This window comes from Anser brachyrhynchus, assembly GCF_964034855.1.
Source record: "Anser brachyrhynchus genome assembly, chromosome: 16".
Lineage (NCBI taxonomy): Eukaryota > Metazoa > Chordata > Aves > Anseriformes > Anatidae > Anser > Anser brachyrhynchus.
The window spans coordinates 16,186,241-16,206,212 of NC_137734.1; the positions used below are offsets into that span (position 1 = coordinate 16,186,241).

At 49.6% G+C, this 19,972-nt stretch overlaps 1 protein-coding gene across 19 annotated transcripts in view; it reads right to left on the reverse strand.

Moving 5' to 3' along the window:
• Window positions 1–13: 13 nt before the first annotated feature.
• The window catches only part of EPB41L1 (erythrocyte membrane protein band 4.1 like 1), an 80,319-nt gene continuing 60,360 nt past the window's right edge, over window positions 14–19,972 (reverse strand). For 7 of the 19 annotated variants that reach the window (XM_080558850.1, XM_080558857.1, XM_080558839.1 and 4 more), the window contains 10 exons: window positions 16,205–18,895; window positions 15,531–15,638; window positions 13,938–14,336; window positions 12,440–12,547; window positions 11,912–11,992; window positions 11,617–11,679; window positions 10,608–10,703; window positions 5,721–5,801; window positions 4,598–4,714; window positions 14–1,148 (listed from right to left, as the gene is read on the reverse strand). In XM_080558850.1, the coding sequence (XP_080414976.1) occupies window positions 1,089–1,148; window positions 4,598–4,714; window positions 5,721–5,801; window positions 10,608–10,703; window positions 11,617–11,679; window positions 11,912–11,992; window positions 12,440–12,547; window positions 13,938–14,336; window positions 15,531–15,638; window positions 16,205–18,895 (3,804 nt within the window). In that variant the 3' untranslated portion in view covers window positions 14–1,088. Of the gene's footprint in view, window positions 3,188–4,597; window positions 4,715–5,720; window positions 5,802–10,607; window positions 10,704–11,616; window positions 11,680–11,911; window positions 11,993–12,439; window positions 12,548–13,937; window positions 14,337–15,530; window positions 15,639–16,204; window positions 18,896–19,972 lie in introns of all 19 variants that reach the window. The other 12 variants (XM_080558844.1, XM_080558845.1, XM_080558846.1 and 9 more) reach the window with 10 other exon arrangements.

Genomic DNA, 19,972 nt, shown 5'->3' on the forward strand with positions numbered 1-19,972 from the left:
ATGAGGCCACAAACTGGTTTAGCATCAAACACATTTATTTCACTTTTATTGAATACAAGAACAGTGAGCACACACGCATACACCACCGAGCACTGAAAAGGAGTATGACTGAAGGGGGGAGAAGAAGAACAAGGGAAGAGAAAAGGGGAGTTAGTGAAGGAACAACAGAGCACTGCAGTTGGTTGGTAAGGTGCTTTTCAAATAAAAATAAATATTTATTGTTATTGTTACTGTTAATATTACTCATGCAATTGCAGGCCAGGTTTGGAATGGATTTATGGGATCAGGTAAAAACAGGCACTCATGTCTCTCATCCCTTTCAACAGAAAGGCCCCTGGAAGAAAACAAATGGTAATCAGCTATCCAAAATGGCAGCAACACGAGGGGCAGGCTGCAAGAGCCAAGCCCACAGGGGCATCAATTGTTGCTGAGCAGCAGAAACCCGCACCTCACCAGGTGAACAAGCAGTGAGCTTTTTTCCTTTTTTTTCTTTTTTTTTTCCCTTTTTTTTTTTTTTTTTGAACATTGTCTCCCCCATTAAACAAGCTGCGGAAGCCAGGGAACTGGATCCACTCACTCCACACATAACTAGTCTGAGTCCAAACTCACATCAATTCTAACTGTGTAAGGCCACTAATTTTAACAGTAACCTTCATTTTAATAATGGTACACATGATGAAAAAAGCAGGTATCTATCTTCAGAGTAGCCTGTGGTTGTTTGTAAGGGTAGCAAAGCCACGTGGGCTCCTCTGAGTATGAACTACAGTGTGCTGAAGAACAACCAGCACGGTGTGCAGATCATTGCTAATAGGCGAGAAGGGCTAGATGCCCTGTGCAGGCACTGAGAACTGGTCCTCTGTCACCCGGTGTGTCTCTCTGAAAGTGTGACTGCTATTGACAGCTGGCTTGTGTGTATATAAAAAGGAAAGAGAGAAAATTAGCCTCTTTGCAACTGCCTTAATTCTTTCTGTTTTGGGGTCTGGTCTCTAAAAGCAGCAGGTCACAAGCAGATGAACGTACTCAGACAGAAGCTGAGGGAGACCCCACAACCAACTTCTCCAGGAACATGACTGCACTGGCATCAGCCATCAACTCTGTCCACTGTCCAAGTAGCCTGTGCTCAAGTCTTCAATGCTTGCAGGGGAAACCTATACACCGGAAGGAGAACAGACTTCATGAGGACGTAATAGCAAGCAGCTGGTGATCCAAGGCTGCCAGAGACCAGGACAGAAGATTTGGTAAGGGAGGTCTGCCCACAACATCCTAATGGCTCAGGCTCTCCCTGCTCACTGTCATCCTCAGATCCATTGCAGAAACCGGTTAAATGCACCTATTTCTGGGCAGTCTGTGTGAAGGATGGGAGACTAAAGGCAAAATGGTGCAGAACTGTGGGCCCTTCTGTTTACACAGGAGATAGAGATAATCCCAAAACGGAAATGTGTTAATTTCCTTTCCTTTCTGATTTTTGTTCCAAGTCTACTCTAACTGCCTGGTTCACAGTGTACAAGACCCTGGGCTTGGCCCATAATCCCCTTCCAAAGGCAGCCATAGAGAAGGCCTGTCTCTAAAGGCAGAGTCATCGTGAGTTGTGGGGCAGGCAGCTTCACTGGTATCTCCTTGACACACGCCTCCCTACATAGAAGGACCAGGCTCTGTCATCCAGCCTTGTACACTTGGGACACTGCAGTGATGGAGACAACGTGGTCTCTCTACTGCCTGCCCTTGGGCAGCACCTGGAGGCAAGGACAGGGAAAGACTGCCATCACCACCACTAACCATCGCACCCTGGGCAGCAGGAAAGCAGGGCAGAAACAACTACTCTGCCTCCAACCCTTCCTACTACAAATCTTGAGTAACTGCATTACTGGGATCCAGAAACAATCCAAATCAATCCAAAACAACCCAAAAGTCTTCACAGCTCAATGAGCTGAAGAGAAGCGATGAACACAGTCCTGCAGCTGCAACCTTGATCCCAGCTGACGCTGATGCCTTTGGGTGGGAGCCAGGGAGAGGATCTCGGGCTGCAGGAGCAGCCTGAACCTCCTTCCTTGCCCTTCCAACTCACCACTGAGCAACCTTTTCCAAACACCACATACTGCAACAGGAAACCCAGCTCTCCTCTGTCACGTGGATCAGTCAGCAGGACTTCTCCCACCTCTCTCTCTCCCCTTCCTCCCTCCAAACAGCAGCGGCTGACACCTTCCCTGTTCTCTTCTTGCAGGACTAAGAGTCCCAATGTGATCTAAGAGTCTCAAAATACACCAACCACAGTCAATCAAATAGGTAATAATTTAAAAATGTCATCATATTTACCAGTGCTGTTGAATTATTTCAGTATTGTTCCCCCCCTCCCCCCTTGTTATATATAATAATATACATAACTTAAATGCACATCCATATGAAACCCCTACAGGCTGCATTTTTATAAATGAGAAACCATATACATATCATTTGTTTTGTTTGAAATGAAATCAATTCTTAAATACCTTCAGAGAACAAGAGGTTGGACAAGTGCACAGAGAAGGGGAAGAGTTAACAGAACCCCAAAAGATGCAAAAGAACCAGCATGGAATGAGGAGAAGGGCGAAATCAAACTTCCGAATCGGAAAATAACTCTAAAGTAATAAACTCAATGTTTTTCTCTCTTCTTTCCAGAGGTGGGGAATGGTTTTGCTTCTGCTTGTGTTTGTTTTATTTCAGTTTGCTTATTTCTTGCTTTGTTGCAAAGCAGTTTTCCTTTCCATTTAATGTGCAACAAATGAACTCATGATTGTGTATCCTTTAATGTAACATGCAAGATGGTGGCTTACTGTATTATTGTTATTATGTTTTTATGATCTTATTTTATCACCAATCCAGTAAATTCTTCAATTTATCTGCAAAGAGGGTGGTTTTGTTTGTTGTTGGTGTTGTTTGCTATTCATTTCCAGCATATAGCAGCAGTGCAAGGATGCATTTTGTTTCCTGTTTTTATATATATATATATATATGTGTGTGTGTGTGTATGTATGTATATATATATATAATATATTTGCTATTCCTTTTTTAAAAATTTTGTCTCTCGCCATAAACATTGCAGCCAGGATGTCTATGTCTTGCTGACAAATCCAGCATGAAGGCTCCTTCTTCACTGTTCTCCAGGTTTGAATACAGATGTTGACTTCCAAGAACATGTTGGTCAAGATTCCTGTACAAGGCAGATGAAAATGACTGGTCATGGGGTGTTCCCTTCCTGACTCATTCAACTACAACAGGCTTCCTGTTTGTATGAGGGCAATGGACAGTAAATTTGCGAACATTTAGGGACACTGTTTGCATTTCTTTACCAGGATGTCTGGTCATGAGAAGGACCTCTTAGTTCACTGAGCTGGTGTTGCTGTATGGGGGAGATATCAGTGGATCACTGATTACTTTAGGCCATTAAATGATAATTGAGTGGCTCCCTAAGAGGTGCAGAAATGTCTAGGCTTATTTGTGCTGTGTTAAAGGAAGTAAGAGTAGACAGATGCAACAGCCTTTTCTGACCTTCCAAACTGAAAATCTTCATATAATAAAGAAACATGAAATCACATTTCCAAGAGGCCTCTTGAAGTGCACTGTCTAGCTCGCAACTGAGCTCCTCAAACATTTTTCAGTAGTGAAGCTACCTTCAAAAGTTCCCCTTCCCTTCTTCAGCATGCTCCTCTGCCCCTTAGCTGCCCTGTTACAGAAGTTTGTTGAAAGGTGCCATGGCCTTGCTGTACAGCTTGCTACAAAATAGCTGTAGCAATCTGATGCCGGAGCAAAGGGGTCAGAGTAAGGGGGTAAGAGTGGAGCAGGACTCCTTAAGCCAGTTTTGCCCTGGAGAAAACTGTGTGGAGCTGTATCTGCTTTGAGGTATCTGCGGGGAGACGCAAACCTTGTGTGCTGCTGCCTGCACCTGCGTGGTTCTAAAAGGACAACCTGGAGAACAGGGATGGGATTAAAAAAAAACTCTTTTGCAAATACCGGTCTGATACTTGGGAATGGCTTTACAAAACCTGTTGCCAAGTTTCTCAGCCTATCCACATTGGTATCACCTCTCTCACTCCCTGCCCCAGGGAGATGAGCAGGTCCTTCCTCTTTACACGCAAATGATTCTGACCCCTCTGCTGAGCAGGAGAGCAAGGCGACATATACAACGTTGCTTCTGGTGATGTGGCACTGGCTTTATAACCACAGCCATGTGGCCATGCCTGCAATCACCATCATACTGGAACTGCTGGCCAAGAGCTGCCACTCCTGTGTCACAAAGCTACCTCCTGTGTCACTCCAGTGTCACAACTGCTACCAGCACCTGCAGCTGGTGGGGTCAGTCCCAAACAGCGACCATGACTAGCTGTGGAAATGTGCCCAGGCTGTTTGAGCAGGAAGGTGAGCAAAGCCCATGCACTGTGGAAATGCATGCTCTGCCTATGCAATCGTATGGAGACCTAGGCAAGCATCAGTGAAGAACCTCTGCAAAGGACTCCACTGCGTTATTCCACACGATACGGTGTAAGGGACATGCTGACACACTTTATTACATACATCTCTTACACAGCAGGTATAAGCTGTACCTGATAACTTCTCCACCTACCTGAGGTTTCTTGTCTCTCTCCTCTGGAGAAGGTTCTGTTTCTCTGTATACCACAGCTTTGGTTACCAGCATGTCAGGATGCTGTAGTTTTGCCTCTTTGATTGCTAAAGCCAGTGCCTAAAATCAGAATGATGAAAGTATTCACTGACATTTCCATGAAGTCTGGTACTAGCATTGCTCTCAACCAGCAGATAGAAAGCAGCTGGAGCTGAATGGGATTCCAGGCAGGCACAGATGCAGAGATTCAAAGCTGAACCTACACATAATGGCCTGGCAGAAAGGGCTGGAACCTATCACCGACCAGGTGTTTGTACAGCACTGGGAGGCCTTGTGCACTGCCCTTCATTTGCTGTCTTTTCTGTAGAGATGCACAATGTCCCAGGCTCCCTTCAGAAACACAAGCAAAGGAAGAGCAGCAATTCTCTGCAGAAATACCCTAGAAAAAAAACTAAAATAGTATTTTTACTAAATTTATTATTATAATTCTAAAAAATCCAAAAATTAATTTTAGAGCCTGCTGAAGATCACTTTAAAGTACTTTAGAACTTCAATTTCATTTTTTAAGCAACAAATCCCAAAGGATTAGGTCAGAGGGAAATGACCCTGCAGCCTGAAGGATTTATGTCAATAAGTTTTTCACTTTTCGTTCCTCTGTCAAGGAGGCAGATGCAAAACAAAGTCAGCTGGAGGGAGTCAACCCATAGCAAGACTGCAAGAAAGAAAGGGAGAACCTGTCTCACTGCAGGGTATTGCAACAGAGAAAAGGCAACTGGAAACGTAATCTGTACTGCTGCTTCACTTCTGCAACAGGTGCTGATGGGAGCTGGTCTGGGAACTCTTGCTCAGTATAAACCAAACGATCCTGTCCTTTTGCAGGCCAAGTGGGTGATGACTGATGTCACTCCTTCTGAGATGGAGCTAGGGTTTCCCGTGAGTACCACTGTACCTCCTGGAGGTACACAACTGCCCTCTTCTATGGCCTGTGCAGAGCTGGTAGGTTTGGGGCCTCAGGGCTCTGTTTTCAGAGTGAAGGACCAAACATGTACAAGCCAGAACCAGAAGCATTGAGTGACATAGCCAGGGGCAGCCACAGCTGGGGAAAGCCAGGGTATTCTGTTCCTACCTGGTCCTGGTCCACATCTTCATCTCCTGTGATAATGATGCGCTTCTCTATCCTGGTCTCTGAAAATCCTCCTTTCACAGTCTGCACAAGAAGACGACAGCACTCACTTGCAGCCCCCCAGGACCTGTGCCCTGCCTCGGCCCCACACCTTGCAGCCTACAGGCTTCTGCGGCAAAAAGACTAACACAAGGCCCTGCCTGCAGCCGTTTGATCACAGGACAGATAGTAAGATTCAGAAGCCAAGAGTCATCATGCTGCCTCTGTCTGCGTGTGAAGGAGAGGAGTCAGAGAGCACCCAACAAACCAGTTCCTGGTAGGTGTAACTGCCCACCAGAGGAGGGACAAGGCCAGCATCATCTTAGGAACTCCCCGGTTATTTCATGTATCTCCCCCTAAGCTTGACTCAGTGCATTGTTGGAGCTAGCACAACACAGCTTATCACAGGGGGGTAGGAATAACTGCATGAGACAGCAAAGGAAAAGGGCCAGTGGCAGGCAGGTGGTGGAGCACCACTCTTGCCTTCTCAGGTCCCTTGCTGGGTTTCTACTTTCATTTATGTGTACTTACTTTGGGAATGAAGTGGCCATGGGTGAGGTCCTCTGATGCAGCTATACTTCCTTAATTTTCTAACATCTCTCCCCCTTGCCTGAGCCACTCCATCTCTAATAAATCCAATATACCAACATAAACACAGCTTCCATAGCTGAGCTGAGGTGAGGTGCTCTGGCACTGGTGTGAGGTACCTGGCAGCTGTGCTGTGGATTTTCTGGACAAGGGATCTGACTCAAGGTATGCCTGGATTAACACACACCAGTTAAAAGGACAGGGAGTTGCACACACACTGGTGGCAGCCTAATGCAGTCTCTCCATCCCCACTGCTGCCTTCAGGACAAAGAATTCAGCAATGCCAAGCTCTGCTTTTCCTTCTTGACCCAGTGACTCCCTTCCTTCCCAATATACCAAGGCATAGAGGTGGGCATGGCACTTGGGCACAGTCCATGGGGGTGATGAACACCCAAAGTCGGTCTAACACAGGTTATCCTTGTCTGAAATCCCCTGCAGTCATGCTTGGCTGCACTGGATGGGTAGCACAGCAGGGCTGAACTGGGCCAGGGGCTCTTGGAGTGCGGCAAAGGGCCAGATGATGATCTCCCACAGGCCAGCAGACACTTTCTCAGATTGTAAGGAGGGGAAGGGCATCTTCTTAGAGACAGGTCATTGTCGTGGGAGATTCCCTTCTGAAGGGAACAGAAGGCCCAATATGCAGACCAGATCCACTTCACATGGAAGTCTGCTGCCTCCCTGGGGCCTGGATTAGGGATGTGAAGAGAAAACTTCTTGCCCTGTTTCAGCCTTCAGACTATTACCTGTTACTGTTTTTTCAAGTAGGCAGTGATGAAGTTTCAAGACGAAGTCCGAGACTTTATGGTGCTGGGGAAACTAGTTAAGGGGTCAGGAGCACAGGTGTGTTCTCTGTCCCTCCAGTTGCAGGGACTGATGAGGTGAGGAGCAGGAAGAGCCACCAAATGGCTCTGAGCCTGGTGTCACCAGCAGAGCTTTGGGTTCTTTGATCACGAGTCTTTTTACAAGACACCAGCAATGGATGGGGTTCACCTGTCTCTAAGGGGAAAAACGATCTTTGCTCAGGAGTTAGCAGTGCTCATTGACAGGACTTTAAATTAGATTTGAAGGGAGAAAGGGATAAAACCAGGTTTGACAGAGACAAGCCTAGGGGTGGTATGACAATGGTTAAAGGACAGTGTGCTAGCAAGGTTCATCAGTCTGCTGCCCCTGTTGAGGTATGGGATGGAGAGCCATGTGGTACCAAAGGCACAAGGGACATTGACAGGTTAGAAATCACCAGTACCCAGAAATGGTCATGCAGGAATTAGGGATTCTCTGCCCCCCAAAACGTGGCAGGATCGCTAACCCAACTGAAGTGCATCTACACCAATGCACACAGTACGTGCAACAACCAGGAGGAGCTGGAAGCCATTGTGCAGCAGACATACTAGGCTATGACATAGTTGCTATCACCAAAACATGGTGGGACAGCTCGCATGAGTAGAGTGCTGCAACGGATGGCTACAAACTCTTCAGAAGTAATAGGCTAGGAAGGAGAGGCGGTGGCGCAGCCCTGTGCATTAGGGAGTCTTTGGATTGTCTTGAGATTAATAACGGCAATGACAGGGTTGAATGTTTATGGGTAAGAATTAGGGGGAAGGCCAATGAGGCACATGTCCTGGTTGGTGTCTGTTACAGACCACCTAACCAGGCCAAAGAGGCAGATGAAATATTCTAAAAACAGCTGGGAGAAGTCTTGCAATCGATAGCCCTTGTTCTTGTGGGGGAATTCAACTTACCAGATGTCTGCTGGAAATACAACGCAGCAGAGAGGAAACAGTCTAGGAGGTTTCTGGAGTGTGTGGAAGATAACTTCCAGACACAGCTGGTGAGCGAGCCAGACTAGAGACAGAGCTGGACCTTTTGCTTGTAAATAGGGAAGGACTTGTAGGTGATATGAAGGTTGGAGGCCACCTCGGGCACAGTGATCATGAATTAATAGTTTTTGATTCTTGGAAAAGTAAGGAGAGGGATTACCAGAACCACCACCCTGGACTTCTGGAGGGCAGACTTCGGTCCTGTTAAGGAGACTGGTTGGCAGAGTCCCTTGGGAGGCAGTCCTGAAGGGCAAAGGAGTCCAGGAAGACTGGACAATCTTCCAGAAGGAAATCCTAAAGGTACAAAGAGCAGGGTGTCCCCATGTGCCAAAAGACGAGCTGGTGAGGAAGAAGACTGGCCTGGCTGAACAGAGAGTTGTGACTAGAGTTCAGGAAGAAAAAGAGGGTTTATGACTTTTGGAAGAAGGCGCAGGTCCCTCAGGAGGACTATAAGGATGTTGCGAGGCTGTGCAGGGACAAAATTAGAAGGGCCAAGGCCCAATTTGAGCTCAATCTGGCTACTTCTGTTAAAGACAATAAAAAATGTTTTTATAAATACAGGAAAAGGAGGACTAAGGAGAATCTCCATCCTTTATTAGATGTGGAGGGAAATAGCGACAAGAAATGAGAAGGCTGAGGTATTTAATGCCTTCTTTGCCTCAGCCTTTAGAAATAAGGCCAGTTATTCTTTGGGTACTCAGCCACCTGAGCTGGTAGGTAGGGATGGGGCACAGAATGAAGACCAGAAGGAAATGGTTAGTGACCACTTAGATGTATGTCTATGGGGCCGGATGGGATCCACGTGAAGGTACTGAGGTAGCTGGCGGAAGTGCTCACCAAGCCACTTTCCATCGTTTATCAGCAGTCCTGGCTATCAGTCCCAGTTGACTGGCATCTAGCAAACATGATGCCCACCTACAAAAAGGGCTGGAACGAGGATCAGGGAAACTATAGGCCTGTCAGTCTGAGCTTAGTGCCAGGGAAGCTCATGGAGCAGATTACCTTGACTGCCATCACACGGCACTTACAGGACAACCAGGCGATCAGGCCCAGTCTGAACGGGTTTATTAAAGGCAGGCCCTGCTTGACGAACCTAATCTCCTTTTACTACAAGGTGACACCCTCAGTGGATGAGGGAAAGGCTGTGGATGTGGTCTAACCTAGACTACAGTAAGGCTTTTGACACTGTTTCCCACAGCATTCTCCCAAAGGAGCTGGCTGCTCAAGGCCTGGATGGCTGTACACTTCATTGGGTTAAAAACTGGCTGTGTGGCCAGGCCCAAAGGGTCATGGTGAATGGAGTTAAATCCAGCTGGAGGCTGGTCACAAGTGATGTCCCCTAGGGCTCAGTACTGGGGATGCTTCTCTTCAACATCTTTATCAATGATCTGGATGAAGGGATCGAGTGCATCCTCAGTAAGTTTGCAGATGACACCAAGTTGAGTGCACATGTTGATCTGCTTGAGGGTAGGAAGGCTTTGCAAAGGGATCTGGATAGGCTGAGGCCAACTGTATGAAGTTCAACAAGGCCAAGTGCCGGGTCCTGCACTTGGGGCAAAACAACCCCAGGCGCCAGGTCCTGCACTTGGGGCACAACGACCCCAAGCAGCTCTACAGGCTGGGGGAAGAGTGGCTGGAAAGGTGCCTGGCGGAAAGGGACCTGGGGGTATTGGTTAATAGCCAGATGAATTGATGATACTGGTCGATAGCTGGCTGAACAGGAGCCAGCGTTGTGCTCAGATGGCCAAGGCAGCCAACAGAATCCTAGCTTTTATCAGAAACAGTGTGGCCAGCAGGACTAGGGAAGTAATTGTCCCTCTGTACTTGGCTAAGGTGAGGCCGCACCTTGACTATTGTGTTCAGTTTTGGGCCCCTCACTACAAGAAGGACATCGAGGCCCTGGAATGTGTCCAGAGATGGGCAATGAAGCTGGTGAGGGGTCTAGAAAATAAGTATTGCAAGGAGCAGCTGACAGAACTGGGGTTGTTTAGCCTAGAGATAAGGAAGCTCAGGGGAGATCTTATCTTGCTGTACAATTACCTTAAAGGAAGCTATAGCGAGGTGGGGATTGTGTTCTTCTCCCAAGCACCAAGCGATGCAATGAGGGAAAATGGCATCAAGTTGCACCAGGGGAAGCTTAGGTTGGATATTAGGAGAAATTTCTTTACTGAAAGAGTTGTGTAGCATTGGAACAGGTTGCCCAGGAAAGTGGTTGAGTCACCAACCCTGCAGGTCTTCAAGAAACATGTAGATGTAGCACTTAGTAGCATGGTAAGCGTTGGACTCTAGAACTAGGTTAAAGGTTGGACTAGATGATTTTAGGTATTTTACAACCTGAATGATTCTGTGATTCTTCTGTACCAACAACAGCATAACTCCACCTTCCTCAAACTCCATTGGCTTTCATCAGCCCCCTCTTGGCTGCCCCGTTTGGAGATGCTCTTACCTTGGTAACATGGGTAGTGGTGGAAGTAGAGAGGGTTTCTGCAGTGGCACTGAATATGCTGGTGAGCACTTCCTTCCCAGTGGAGCTGCCGGTGATCTGCAGGACAGAGCAGGAGTGTCAGCAGGGGCTGCCACAGGGGAGCCTTTAGGGCTGGCTCCCTTGGTGCTTCCAAAGGTCTGGGACCTTCCCACTGGGACAATGTTGCTGAGGTGAGCGTGTCTGCCTTGCTGAGGGGAGAGCACGGCAAGGAAAAAGATGACGTGCTGTGCTTCTGACTGGATGTGTGTTTTCATGTGGCGCAGAACAGCTACCCCAAGCCTAGACCAACAAAAAAAGTCTCTCTGCAGCAAGATGATGATTAGATGACAGCATCTCACTCTTGCCCATCAGTGCCTTAGGGCCAATGTAAAGGCAGGGTTCTCAGGCTTCCTCTGTCCCTAAACGCAGCACTTTGTTCTGCTTTTCGTGGAAGCATCTGGGAAGCCTGAGCCAAGCACTACCTCCCTGGGCTCCAGGCTCACCAGGTGACCAGCATGGGGTGGCACATGGCATTTAGCCAAGCTTGATTCCATTTCAAAGGAATAATCAAGTAGGAAGACACTTCATACAGGAAGGGCTGCTCCTGGGCAGGGTTGTTGATGGCTGTCACCTCCACGGAGTTATGAGACGTTAAGCATGGCCCTGGGTAGTCTGGCAGCATCCTCAGTGCTAAAGATATCTCAGCCCGCTTGAGACTTCACCAGGAACTGGGCTATTTTTTATTTTATTCTGGGGAATTATCCTCCTCCAGCTGATGCTCAGGGTGTATATCCACCACAGGAGAAACACCACGGGCATGGTTCCCCAGCCTTCTTGCCCCTCAGTACCCACGCGCCCTTCTGCTCTCGCCCAGTACCATGGGATCAGCCACGGTCACTGCGCTGCAACACTGCACAGCGGGATGGCCAGCACAGCCCTGAGGGACTGCCTACCTCTCTCCTTCCCCCCCTCCCTCCTGTGCCCCACTCACCGGTGACACAGAGCGAAGTTCTGTCACGGGGCCAGCCCCTTTCCCAGGCTTGGTGGTGTTATCCTGAAAGAAGAGCACACGGGCAGGTGAGCTCTGGCACAACGCACAGGCCAGTGCAGCGAGCTCCAGAGGGCAGCTTTGGAGCAGGGCAGCTCGCCCCAGAGCCTTCGCTGGCAAGGCGAGGTCTTCCTCTCCCCACCCCAGCAGCACGGCCTGTTCCAGCCTCCCTCCCCAAAACAGGGGGATGGCACGGGACGTCCGCAGCCCCAGCACCGTGAGGGCCAGCCCCGCTTACTGAGGTTGTTGGCACAGTCTCTGCGGTGACTGCCTGAGCAGCAGCTGTCGCGTCTTTGTGGCCAAGGGCGCTTCCTTCCACCTGCCAAAGGCAAAGGCAGCCTAGTGAGTCTGGAGGTACCTGTGAAGGGGCTACATCTGCAGAGATGGAGCTTTACTTCCCTGCTGTCAGGGAAGCAATGCCCGTGGGCCAAGCAGCACAGTGCGGAGCACATGGTGACCGTCCCTCTCTGCAGACATCGCCACATCCAGCACTGCAGCAGCATGGCAAGCTGGGCAAGGGAAGCACGTGTAGGGGAGGGGTTCAAGGGTGCCTGCATGGAAAAGTAAATGCAGAGTAACTTTGGACAGGCTTTGAATTGATGTTCTGGGGAGTACAGCAAGACAAGAGAAAGCAGAGAACCCCAATGGTCTTGGCTCAGCCACTGGCCCTCACGGCACTGGTGTCTGGGGCCAGTTTTTCCTGGACTGAGGCTCTGCAGAGCCATCAGGGAGCAGGTCCATGAAAGGACAGACCCAGCCATGTCACCTGGGCTGCTTCTGGGGTGCTGATCTGGTGAGGAGCAGAGGCGTCTTCAGGATTCTTTGTGCCCAACCCCAGGCAAACAGTCACAGCATCCGTTTTCAGGGCTCGTGACTGCAGAAGAAACATGGGAAGTCAGCCACTGCTCCAACGAAACCTGCTTCCCTGGGCGCACCAAGGCAGCCCTGCCTAGAGGACACTTCAGTGCTCCTCCTGCACCAGTGTGCCTGACCAGGGCCCCACTGTAATCTCCTGCAAGCGCGACTGTGTGCGACAACCTGCAAGTGTCACGCTGGCCCTCACCAGACCAAGAGCAGAGGCCAAGCTGCTACACTGGGCTAACAGCTACCATGCAAAGAGCCCTACAGGATTGACATACCTCAAATCAGACCTCATGCTCCATCCCAAGGCTGCCAGGGATTTTTTGGACAGATTCATAGACACCACAGGTCAGGGCAAATTGGTCTTCACCCACCAATTCTATTTCTCTCGTGACCTTTGGCATTTCTATGATCTGCTTCAGTTCCTGACAGCTGCGGTGACGCTTGGCTGCCAGACAGAGGCTAACGTGGGGAAACTTGGGTTTCCAGCACATGCCCAGCATTTCTGAGACAACTGCCCCTGCTGAGTGCTGGAGTTGATAATCCAAGCCCACAGCCCAGCAGCACACAGCATGTGATGCTCCAAACAAGGGCTGTCTCAGAGGCAACTTGCTTTCTTCTGTAGCTTCCTCCTGGCTCCAGGTCTGGACTCATGCTGTGAGCAGCTCCAGAGAACAGTTGGGGAACTCACCTGGCCGGGGCTGGGGAGCTGTGGCCAGCGCTGACTGGCCCAGGCAGAAGATGCTCTGGCCCCGCGCAGAGATCATGCTATATTTCATCCAAGGTGGGGCTGGCTTTACTGTCCTCTCACAGCAGCATACGCTCAGCTTCCCCTCGGACACACATGTGCCACATGCAGCTTTCTTAGCCCTGCTATAAGCACTCCCAGCGTATGGCTGGCCCTCCACGACCTTCAGAGCTGCTCTCACAGGCTACTCTGCAAACCTCTCCTGCCCAGGCACGAGCAGACAGGATAGTTGGCAGCACATTTCTCTTCGCTGTACAAACTGGGCACTGACTTCATGCAAAATACAGCGACAGAGCCATCAGTTACCAAAACATGCCCTTCCAGCTGCTGACATGCTGTAGTGGTGTGAGGGACAGGCTAGGCAGCCAGACACAGCGTATTAAGAGACAGTGATGACTTCTGGTTAGCAGATGCACAAAACACGCGACAGAGCCATGCCCCTGCCCAAACAGAAAGAACCATGCAAGACAGACAAGAGCATGCATCAGGGTAAAATAGTTACACCAGACAGGAACCCAGGCAGTCTGAAAGCTAGCATGCTCTTCCAAATTGATGTGGGACTGCACATCGGGAAGGCAATACCAAGCACCAGGACAGAGAACATGGAGAGATGACAGCACCGAAGCAATCTTGGTGGAACGGCTTCCCTGTGTACCTCTAGCTGGGAGACATCTGTGCTGGGCTGGGAGACTTTCTCCCTGACTTTGACATCTTCTTCCAGTCCAGGAACAACTTTGTCAGTATGCTGGAAGGAAACCAGGCCTTCATCTTCCATCTCACTCTTGTCCTTGTCCAGCTCGGGCAGGCTTCGGGAGATGTCCTCAAAGGCTGTTCCATGGAAGTCACCAATCACTGTGAAGTCCACCTCTGCTTCCAGGCTGGAGGTTGAACTGACCGTGATGCTGGAGCACTTGCGCTCGATGGCCAGGTGGTTGTCCTTCAGAAACACTGCGTCCTTCTCCTGGTCCTGCTCCTCATCACCAGTGTCACTCTCAGGAGCCCTGTGCCGAGGTGGCTTAGCTTTCTCCTCGGTGCCCTCCCTCAAGCCTGCTCTCTGAATGAGACACAATGATGGAGAGAGATGGAGACAGTGAGCATGGCATGGCACGGCAACGCGGGCTGCGCTGACAGAGGAGAGGGGGGAGGAGGAGGAGAAAAGGCTGCAGCGAACATCACAGAGTAGAGTTAAACACAACTCAAGCATGGAAACTGAAACCTTTCTGACAGCAGCGACTTTGCAGGGGTGGGGGGAAAAGGGTTATTTAATCTGATTTTGCCAAAAGCCTACTGGTAATTAATCACTGGAAAAAAGGGTCAGTCACACAGAAAAGCTTGGCCAGCTTAGAGGCACATCAGTGCACCTAGTGAAAGCAGATGTATGCAAAACAACAGCTCTGTTAAGAGACATTCAGAAACAGCTCAAACGCCAATGCTATCATACACCGGTAAAACTGGGAACGAAAAAAAAAAAAAGACAAAGGGAAAAAAGAAGAGTTTTAAAGAAAAGGGCCCCATCAGCAAGGTACAGTGAAGGAGAAGCGAAGGAGCGTGCCAACTGCACTGAGCTCAGCCCAAGTGGAGCATCCATGTGGGGCTGGGGGACATCACCCCAGAGGGAGGAGGGCTAGACACACCACAGCTGCCCACCAGCCCCCCTCCAAAGGCCTCGCGCAACCAGGGGTGACTCTTAAGGCATCAGATCGTGTGTTCGGTCAGTGTAATTGACAGCACGATCAGAGCCCAGGGACTACCTCCCTCCACCAGCTGCTCCCCAAACACAGACATACCTCTCAACTCTGCCATCAGAGGGTACATCTCTTCTTGCCATATTTTGTCATGAAGCGATGGGAAATCTAGACCCATGCGTTTGCTTTATTTTGCATCTTGCTCTAGGCATTTCTCCCTTAGAAATCATCCCACTAATGCCACGGGAAGCCCACCTCCTGGACTCTGGTCCAAGCATTTGCTGCCAGAGCCATCCCCTGCAACGTGCCAGGCTCTGCTGGCAAAGGCACTTTTTGTTTGCACTGCTGGGAGGTTGAGAGGTATGAGAAACAGGGTGTCAAACAAACGCAAGAGGAACACAGCCGCATATGTGTTTGTGTGTGTGTGTGTGTGTGAGTGTGTGTATAAATACATTCGTAACAGCTCTACCAGGGGGAGAGGAGCTGGAAGCATACAGTCCTCAGCTGCTTAAGGTGAGCTATCATACTATGGCAAAAAGCAGTTAGTAAAACAGCAGTGAGACCTGTAAGACCACTGGAACAGCAGTCTTTAAATTCTCTTCTTTCATGCTGGATTTTACAGACGGGTCAGATAAATCCTTTTCTTCCCCACTTGGTTCCTGAGATTTGCTCTGGATTAGAGAAAATGGTTAGTTTTGAGGAAATTAACTCTATAGGAGCTGATCTAATGCTTACAAGAGTGAAGAAAGCTATTTCATCATCCAGCCACCAGCTTGCCGAAGACAGGGGAGGATGGGTGAGGCTGGTGAGCTAAGCAAGAAGGGTTATCAACGTAAGAAATGCAGGGGTGAAGCTGGAAGCGTGGGCATGTTGCTGACTGGTGTATGTACATCTGTGGCAGAGCCACACCTCCTTAATCCAACCCCCCATCTCCCTTCTTGCTCCTGGACATGAGGCTTGGGTGCCCATTTTCAGGATTAGCGAGTGGCATTCTCCAGGTTGCCAAAATGTCGGGCGGGGGGGAGGTATCACGAAACAAAAAGCTGATGAACCAACTAGCCAGCAGGTCTGCATTCAGCAAATAAGCCTGACCGCACACACATACATAAAAGGACAGGGGATGCAAAGCGACTGTTCTCAGTCAATGGATGTGTGAGGTGCCACTGAACATGGTAAATAAAGAGCCACACAACATGCGCATGAACTTTCCATCCGGACAGTTCATTGGAAGAGTTACCACGGCTTCTGCCAGTGTGAGTTCACAGCCGGAGTCAGGGGAAGCCAGGTCAGCACTGTCTTCTCCATGCTCCAGATCAACAGAAACATCTTCCTTCAGAGACAGGGGCTGAGAGGAGTTTCCCGAACCAGCCCCTTGCCCCTTGAGGGCAAATGAGCCCACACTGGATGCCAGTTCCACCGGAGTACCTGTCAGCGACGGAGGCGAGATGGGGCCTGTGTTCAAAAGCACGTCCTGTGTCAGACTCATCTTCCCCTTTGCTTTTGCTGGTCTCTCAGTTTCAGGCAAATGCTCTTCTTCCTCCTGGGCTGCCCTTCGCTCAGCTTCACTTTGCTCAAACATCTTAATCTTAGAGGCCACTGAGGTCTTCTTGTAGCTCTCACTGTCCTGCCAGCTACCCAGGAGCGGGGCCTCGGTGACACCTCTGTGCTCCTGGGACACAGTTTCTGTCCTACCATCAGTACACACCAATGGCCCAGACTCTCTCTTCTGTATCCCACTGCTCACTTGCAGCTCTTCACTGCCTTCATACATAGAGGTTGAAAGCTGGAACATTGTGCTTTCTTGACGTATTCCCGTTACAGTGGAGTGGGAGTGCAGGACATCAGCATCTTCTTTGGGAGGCTGCACTGGCTGCCCCAGAGCAAGGTCACTGTCCCTAGCAGGTTCTCCTACCACAGAGCTCCTGCCTTGCAGAGCTTGTCCCACATTAAACTCCAAGTCCCAGGGCGGCTCTTGTGCTTTGGTATGTGCAGTGTGGAGCGGCCCTCCAGACTCAGGACCCTTCGGAGGCAGGTGTCCTATAATGGTCTCAGTCTTTTGTTCTGCTTCTTCTGCCTTGGGAGACAGCTGTTTCATGCAAGGGCTTTTGTCATGGGATAATTCTTGCATTCCACAGCCTTCATCTCCCATCAGCTTTCCTGATCTGGGCCCTATGTTCTGGGAGAGCTCTTTTATCATAGGCTTTTCTTCCTGGAGTGGCTTTTCTGTGGTTCTCTGGACTCCCTTTGTAGTGACAGGGTTTGAGTCCCAGACATCCTCCCCTGTGGCCGGATCTCTGACTGGCTCTGCTGCACTGTCTATGTTTTGGTGTAGTCCTCTTGCAACAGGACTTGCATCTTGGTGTATTTTCCTTGTAGCAAAGCCCACATCTTGTGGTCTTTCTTCAGGTTCAGAACTCACGTCCCCGGGTGTTTCATACTCTGTCACAGGGCTCGTGTCCTTGAGTGCCCCTGCAGAACCTGCCTCCCTGCACGTCACCTCTTTTGAGGGGTTCACATACTCCAGTGTGCCCACACCTCTCACAAGGCTGGTGCCCTGGGACAGGTCTTGGCCTTCGGATTCTGTGTCCTGGGCTGGCTCTGCAGGGACAGGGCCTGGTTGCTGGGGAAAGGGCCCAGGGGTGGGAGTGCTGGGTTCATCCTCCTCCAGCCCTGCAGTGGCATGAGGGCAGCCCGGCTGAGGCACAGCTGAAGAGGATGATTTAGTCTCTATCTCTTCCATCTGCAGAACCACTCTGGAGCTTTCCTCCTCATTCCCATCAGGTATGGTTCTTTCTGAGAGCCTCCACTCTGTCACAGAGACGTCCGTGCCCCACTGCTCTCCTGCAGCTGGGCTCTGTTTCAGGTCCTCAGCCCTACTGCCTTCCTGTTCCAGGGCACTCAGCTTCAATCCTCCTACTGGGCTTTGCAGATCCTTTTCATCTGAGCCCACCTCCTGGGAACACAACATGGTTTCATCTTTCTCCTGTGTTTCACAGCCCCTAAGACTCGCTGTTGCTTCCTCTTGCTGCACTGACAAACAGTGCTCCTGCTCCAAGGGAGGACGTCCTGCAGGGCTTGTCTCATCATAGCCTGTCTCAGGCTGCTCTGGCACTACGGCAGGTTTTTCTGATGCTGCTCTCTGTTGCTCATACACTGAGGAAGTGGACTGGAACCTTTCTTCCATGGGTGTTGTGGGCTCTGATCCCTCTCCTGGCCTGTTCACTGTGGTTTCTGGCATCTCCACCAAGTCAAGCTGTCCTCCTGCCTCTGAAAGCAGATGTGTTTTATTGTCCTTCTCATCTCCCTCTAGGTCTCCTAAGTAGATGATCCTCTGTGTAGCAGAAGTCTCTGTGTTGTCATCACTAGACTTCACTTTAATTTTAATGAACTCTGTGGTTGCAGTTAGCACTCTGGTATCCTGCTTCCTGGAGGCTGCAGAAACGTGCTCCTCAGAGATCATCTTGCTTTCTCCCTGGGGCAGATCTGGTCCCAAAGTCTTGGTCCTTTGCTTCTCTTCAGGCTGCTGGCTTGGCCTGGACAGACCTGGTGCACTTGCAGTTACTCCCTCGCCTCTCTCTTTGGGCTCCTCCTCTGCTCTCTCAGGTGGCAAGCACTTTGCCTCCATGCTGGGCTCCTCCCTGGTTTCCTTCTCACAGATCTCGTCCTCCCAGACAGACTCAAAATCTTCGGGACTAGCAATCATTTTTGCTCTCTTCCAGGTCTCCAGATCTGCATCTGTTGTCTCTTCCTGGCCTGCCACTTCCTTGGCTTTCCCTACTGCCATCTCCACTTTCGACATGCTCACACTCATTTTCACCTCTGAAGTACCTGCACGTGCTTCTTCTTTCTTGACTCCCAGAGCTTTCTTTAGAGCTACCTCTTCCAGCCTAGAAGTTTCTCTCTCTATAAATACCCAATGCTCCGAGCCCTGCATTGCAATTGGAGCAAGAAGAGTTAGCATCAAACATACTTTACCTAACAGCTGATGATTGCTTTCATGAGTAACAGAAAGCTGATGTGCCTTAGATGGGGTTGACTAAATTAATAATTATTGTTCATGCAAGAGTTGAGGCAGGGTATATACAAAGAGCCTGACAACTGATGGCATTGATGGAGAGAAGGTACTTAAAATAAGGGGGCTGATGCTGTGAAAGTGGCTGAGTCCTCTCCAGGGCCTTGGACCACCTCCTGTTATGGGCAATGGCCTACCAACATACCTGCAAAATCTGTCACTTTTTTGGAAATAAAGAAGTGGGAGCAATGCTCTCAGCAGGCACATTAACAGAGCTCCCCATGAGGCAGGGGAGTACAGCAGACTAAACCAAACTGGGACTCCCCATTTCACTCCTGTTTTTAGCTGGCCCGAACAGTTTCTATGAGAGCTAAGGGTGAGATTTTGTTGTAAGCAGTGGTTGTTTTGTCTAGCTTCACTCTCAGTTTCATCCACATGCCCTAATACCAAGTTGGACTGAGCAAGAAGTAGCATGAGCAAGAAGAGAAGCCACCTTAGGCATCAGCAAGGCCCTTTCCCCTTCCTACCAGACGCTGCCACTTGGATTCACTCCAAGGTCCATCCTTCCTTTCCAGATCTCCTGGGAAATATCATCAAAACCAATTATTTAGCAGAGGTTTCTAGCGATGCTGAAACCATGCAGTTCAGAAAAGCAACCTTTAAAAAGTTAACTGTAAAATGAAAAAACATAGGCTCGGCGGCTGAGATAGCTGCAGGGACTGCAGCAAGGACCAAGTGAAGGCTGCAGCATCCTGCTGCAAAGACACAGTGAGTATTTGATATAGCACACAGTGAAGCTATGCTGCTGTGCAGGGGTGGATGCCAGATTACTATTACTACATACACTTGGTACAGTCATGTGTTTGTCCTGCAAGACCCCTGAAGACCTCACAAGCTCCAAAGACAAAGCAGGGATAAATTTTTTCCAATTCTGGAACAGAAGGCTGAAAATAACCCATGAGAACACAGCAACAGGAAAACAGCAATGGGCAT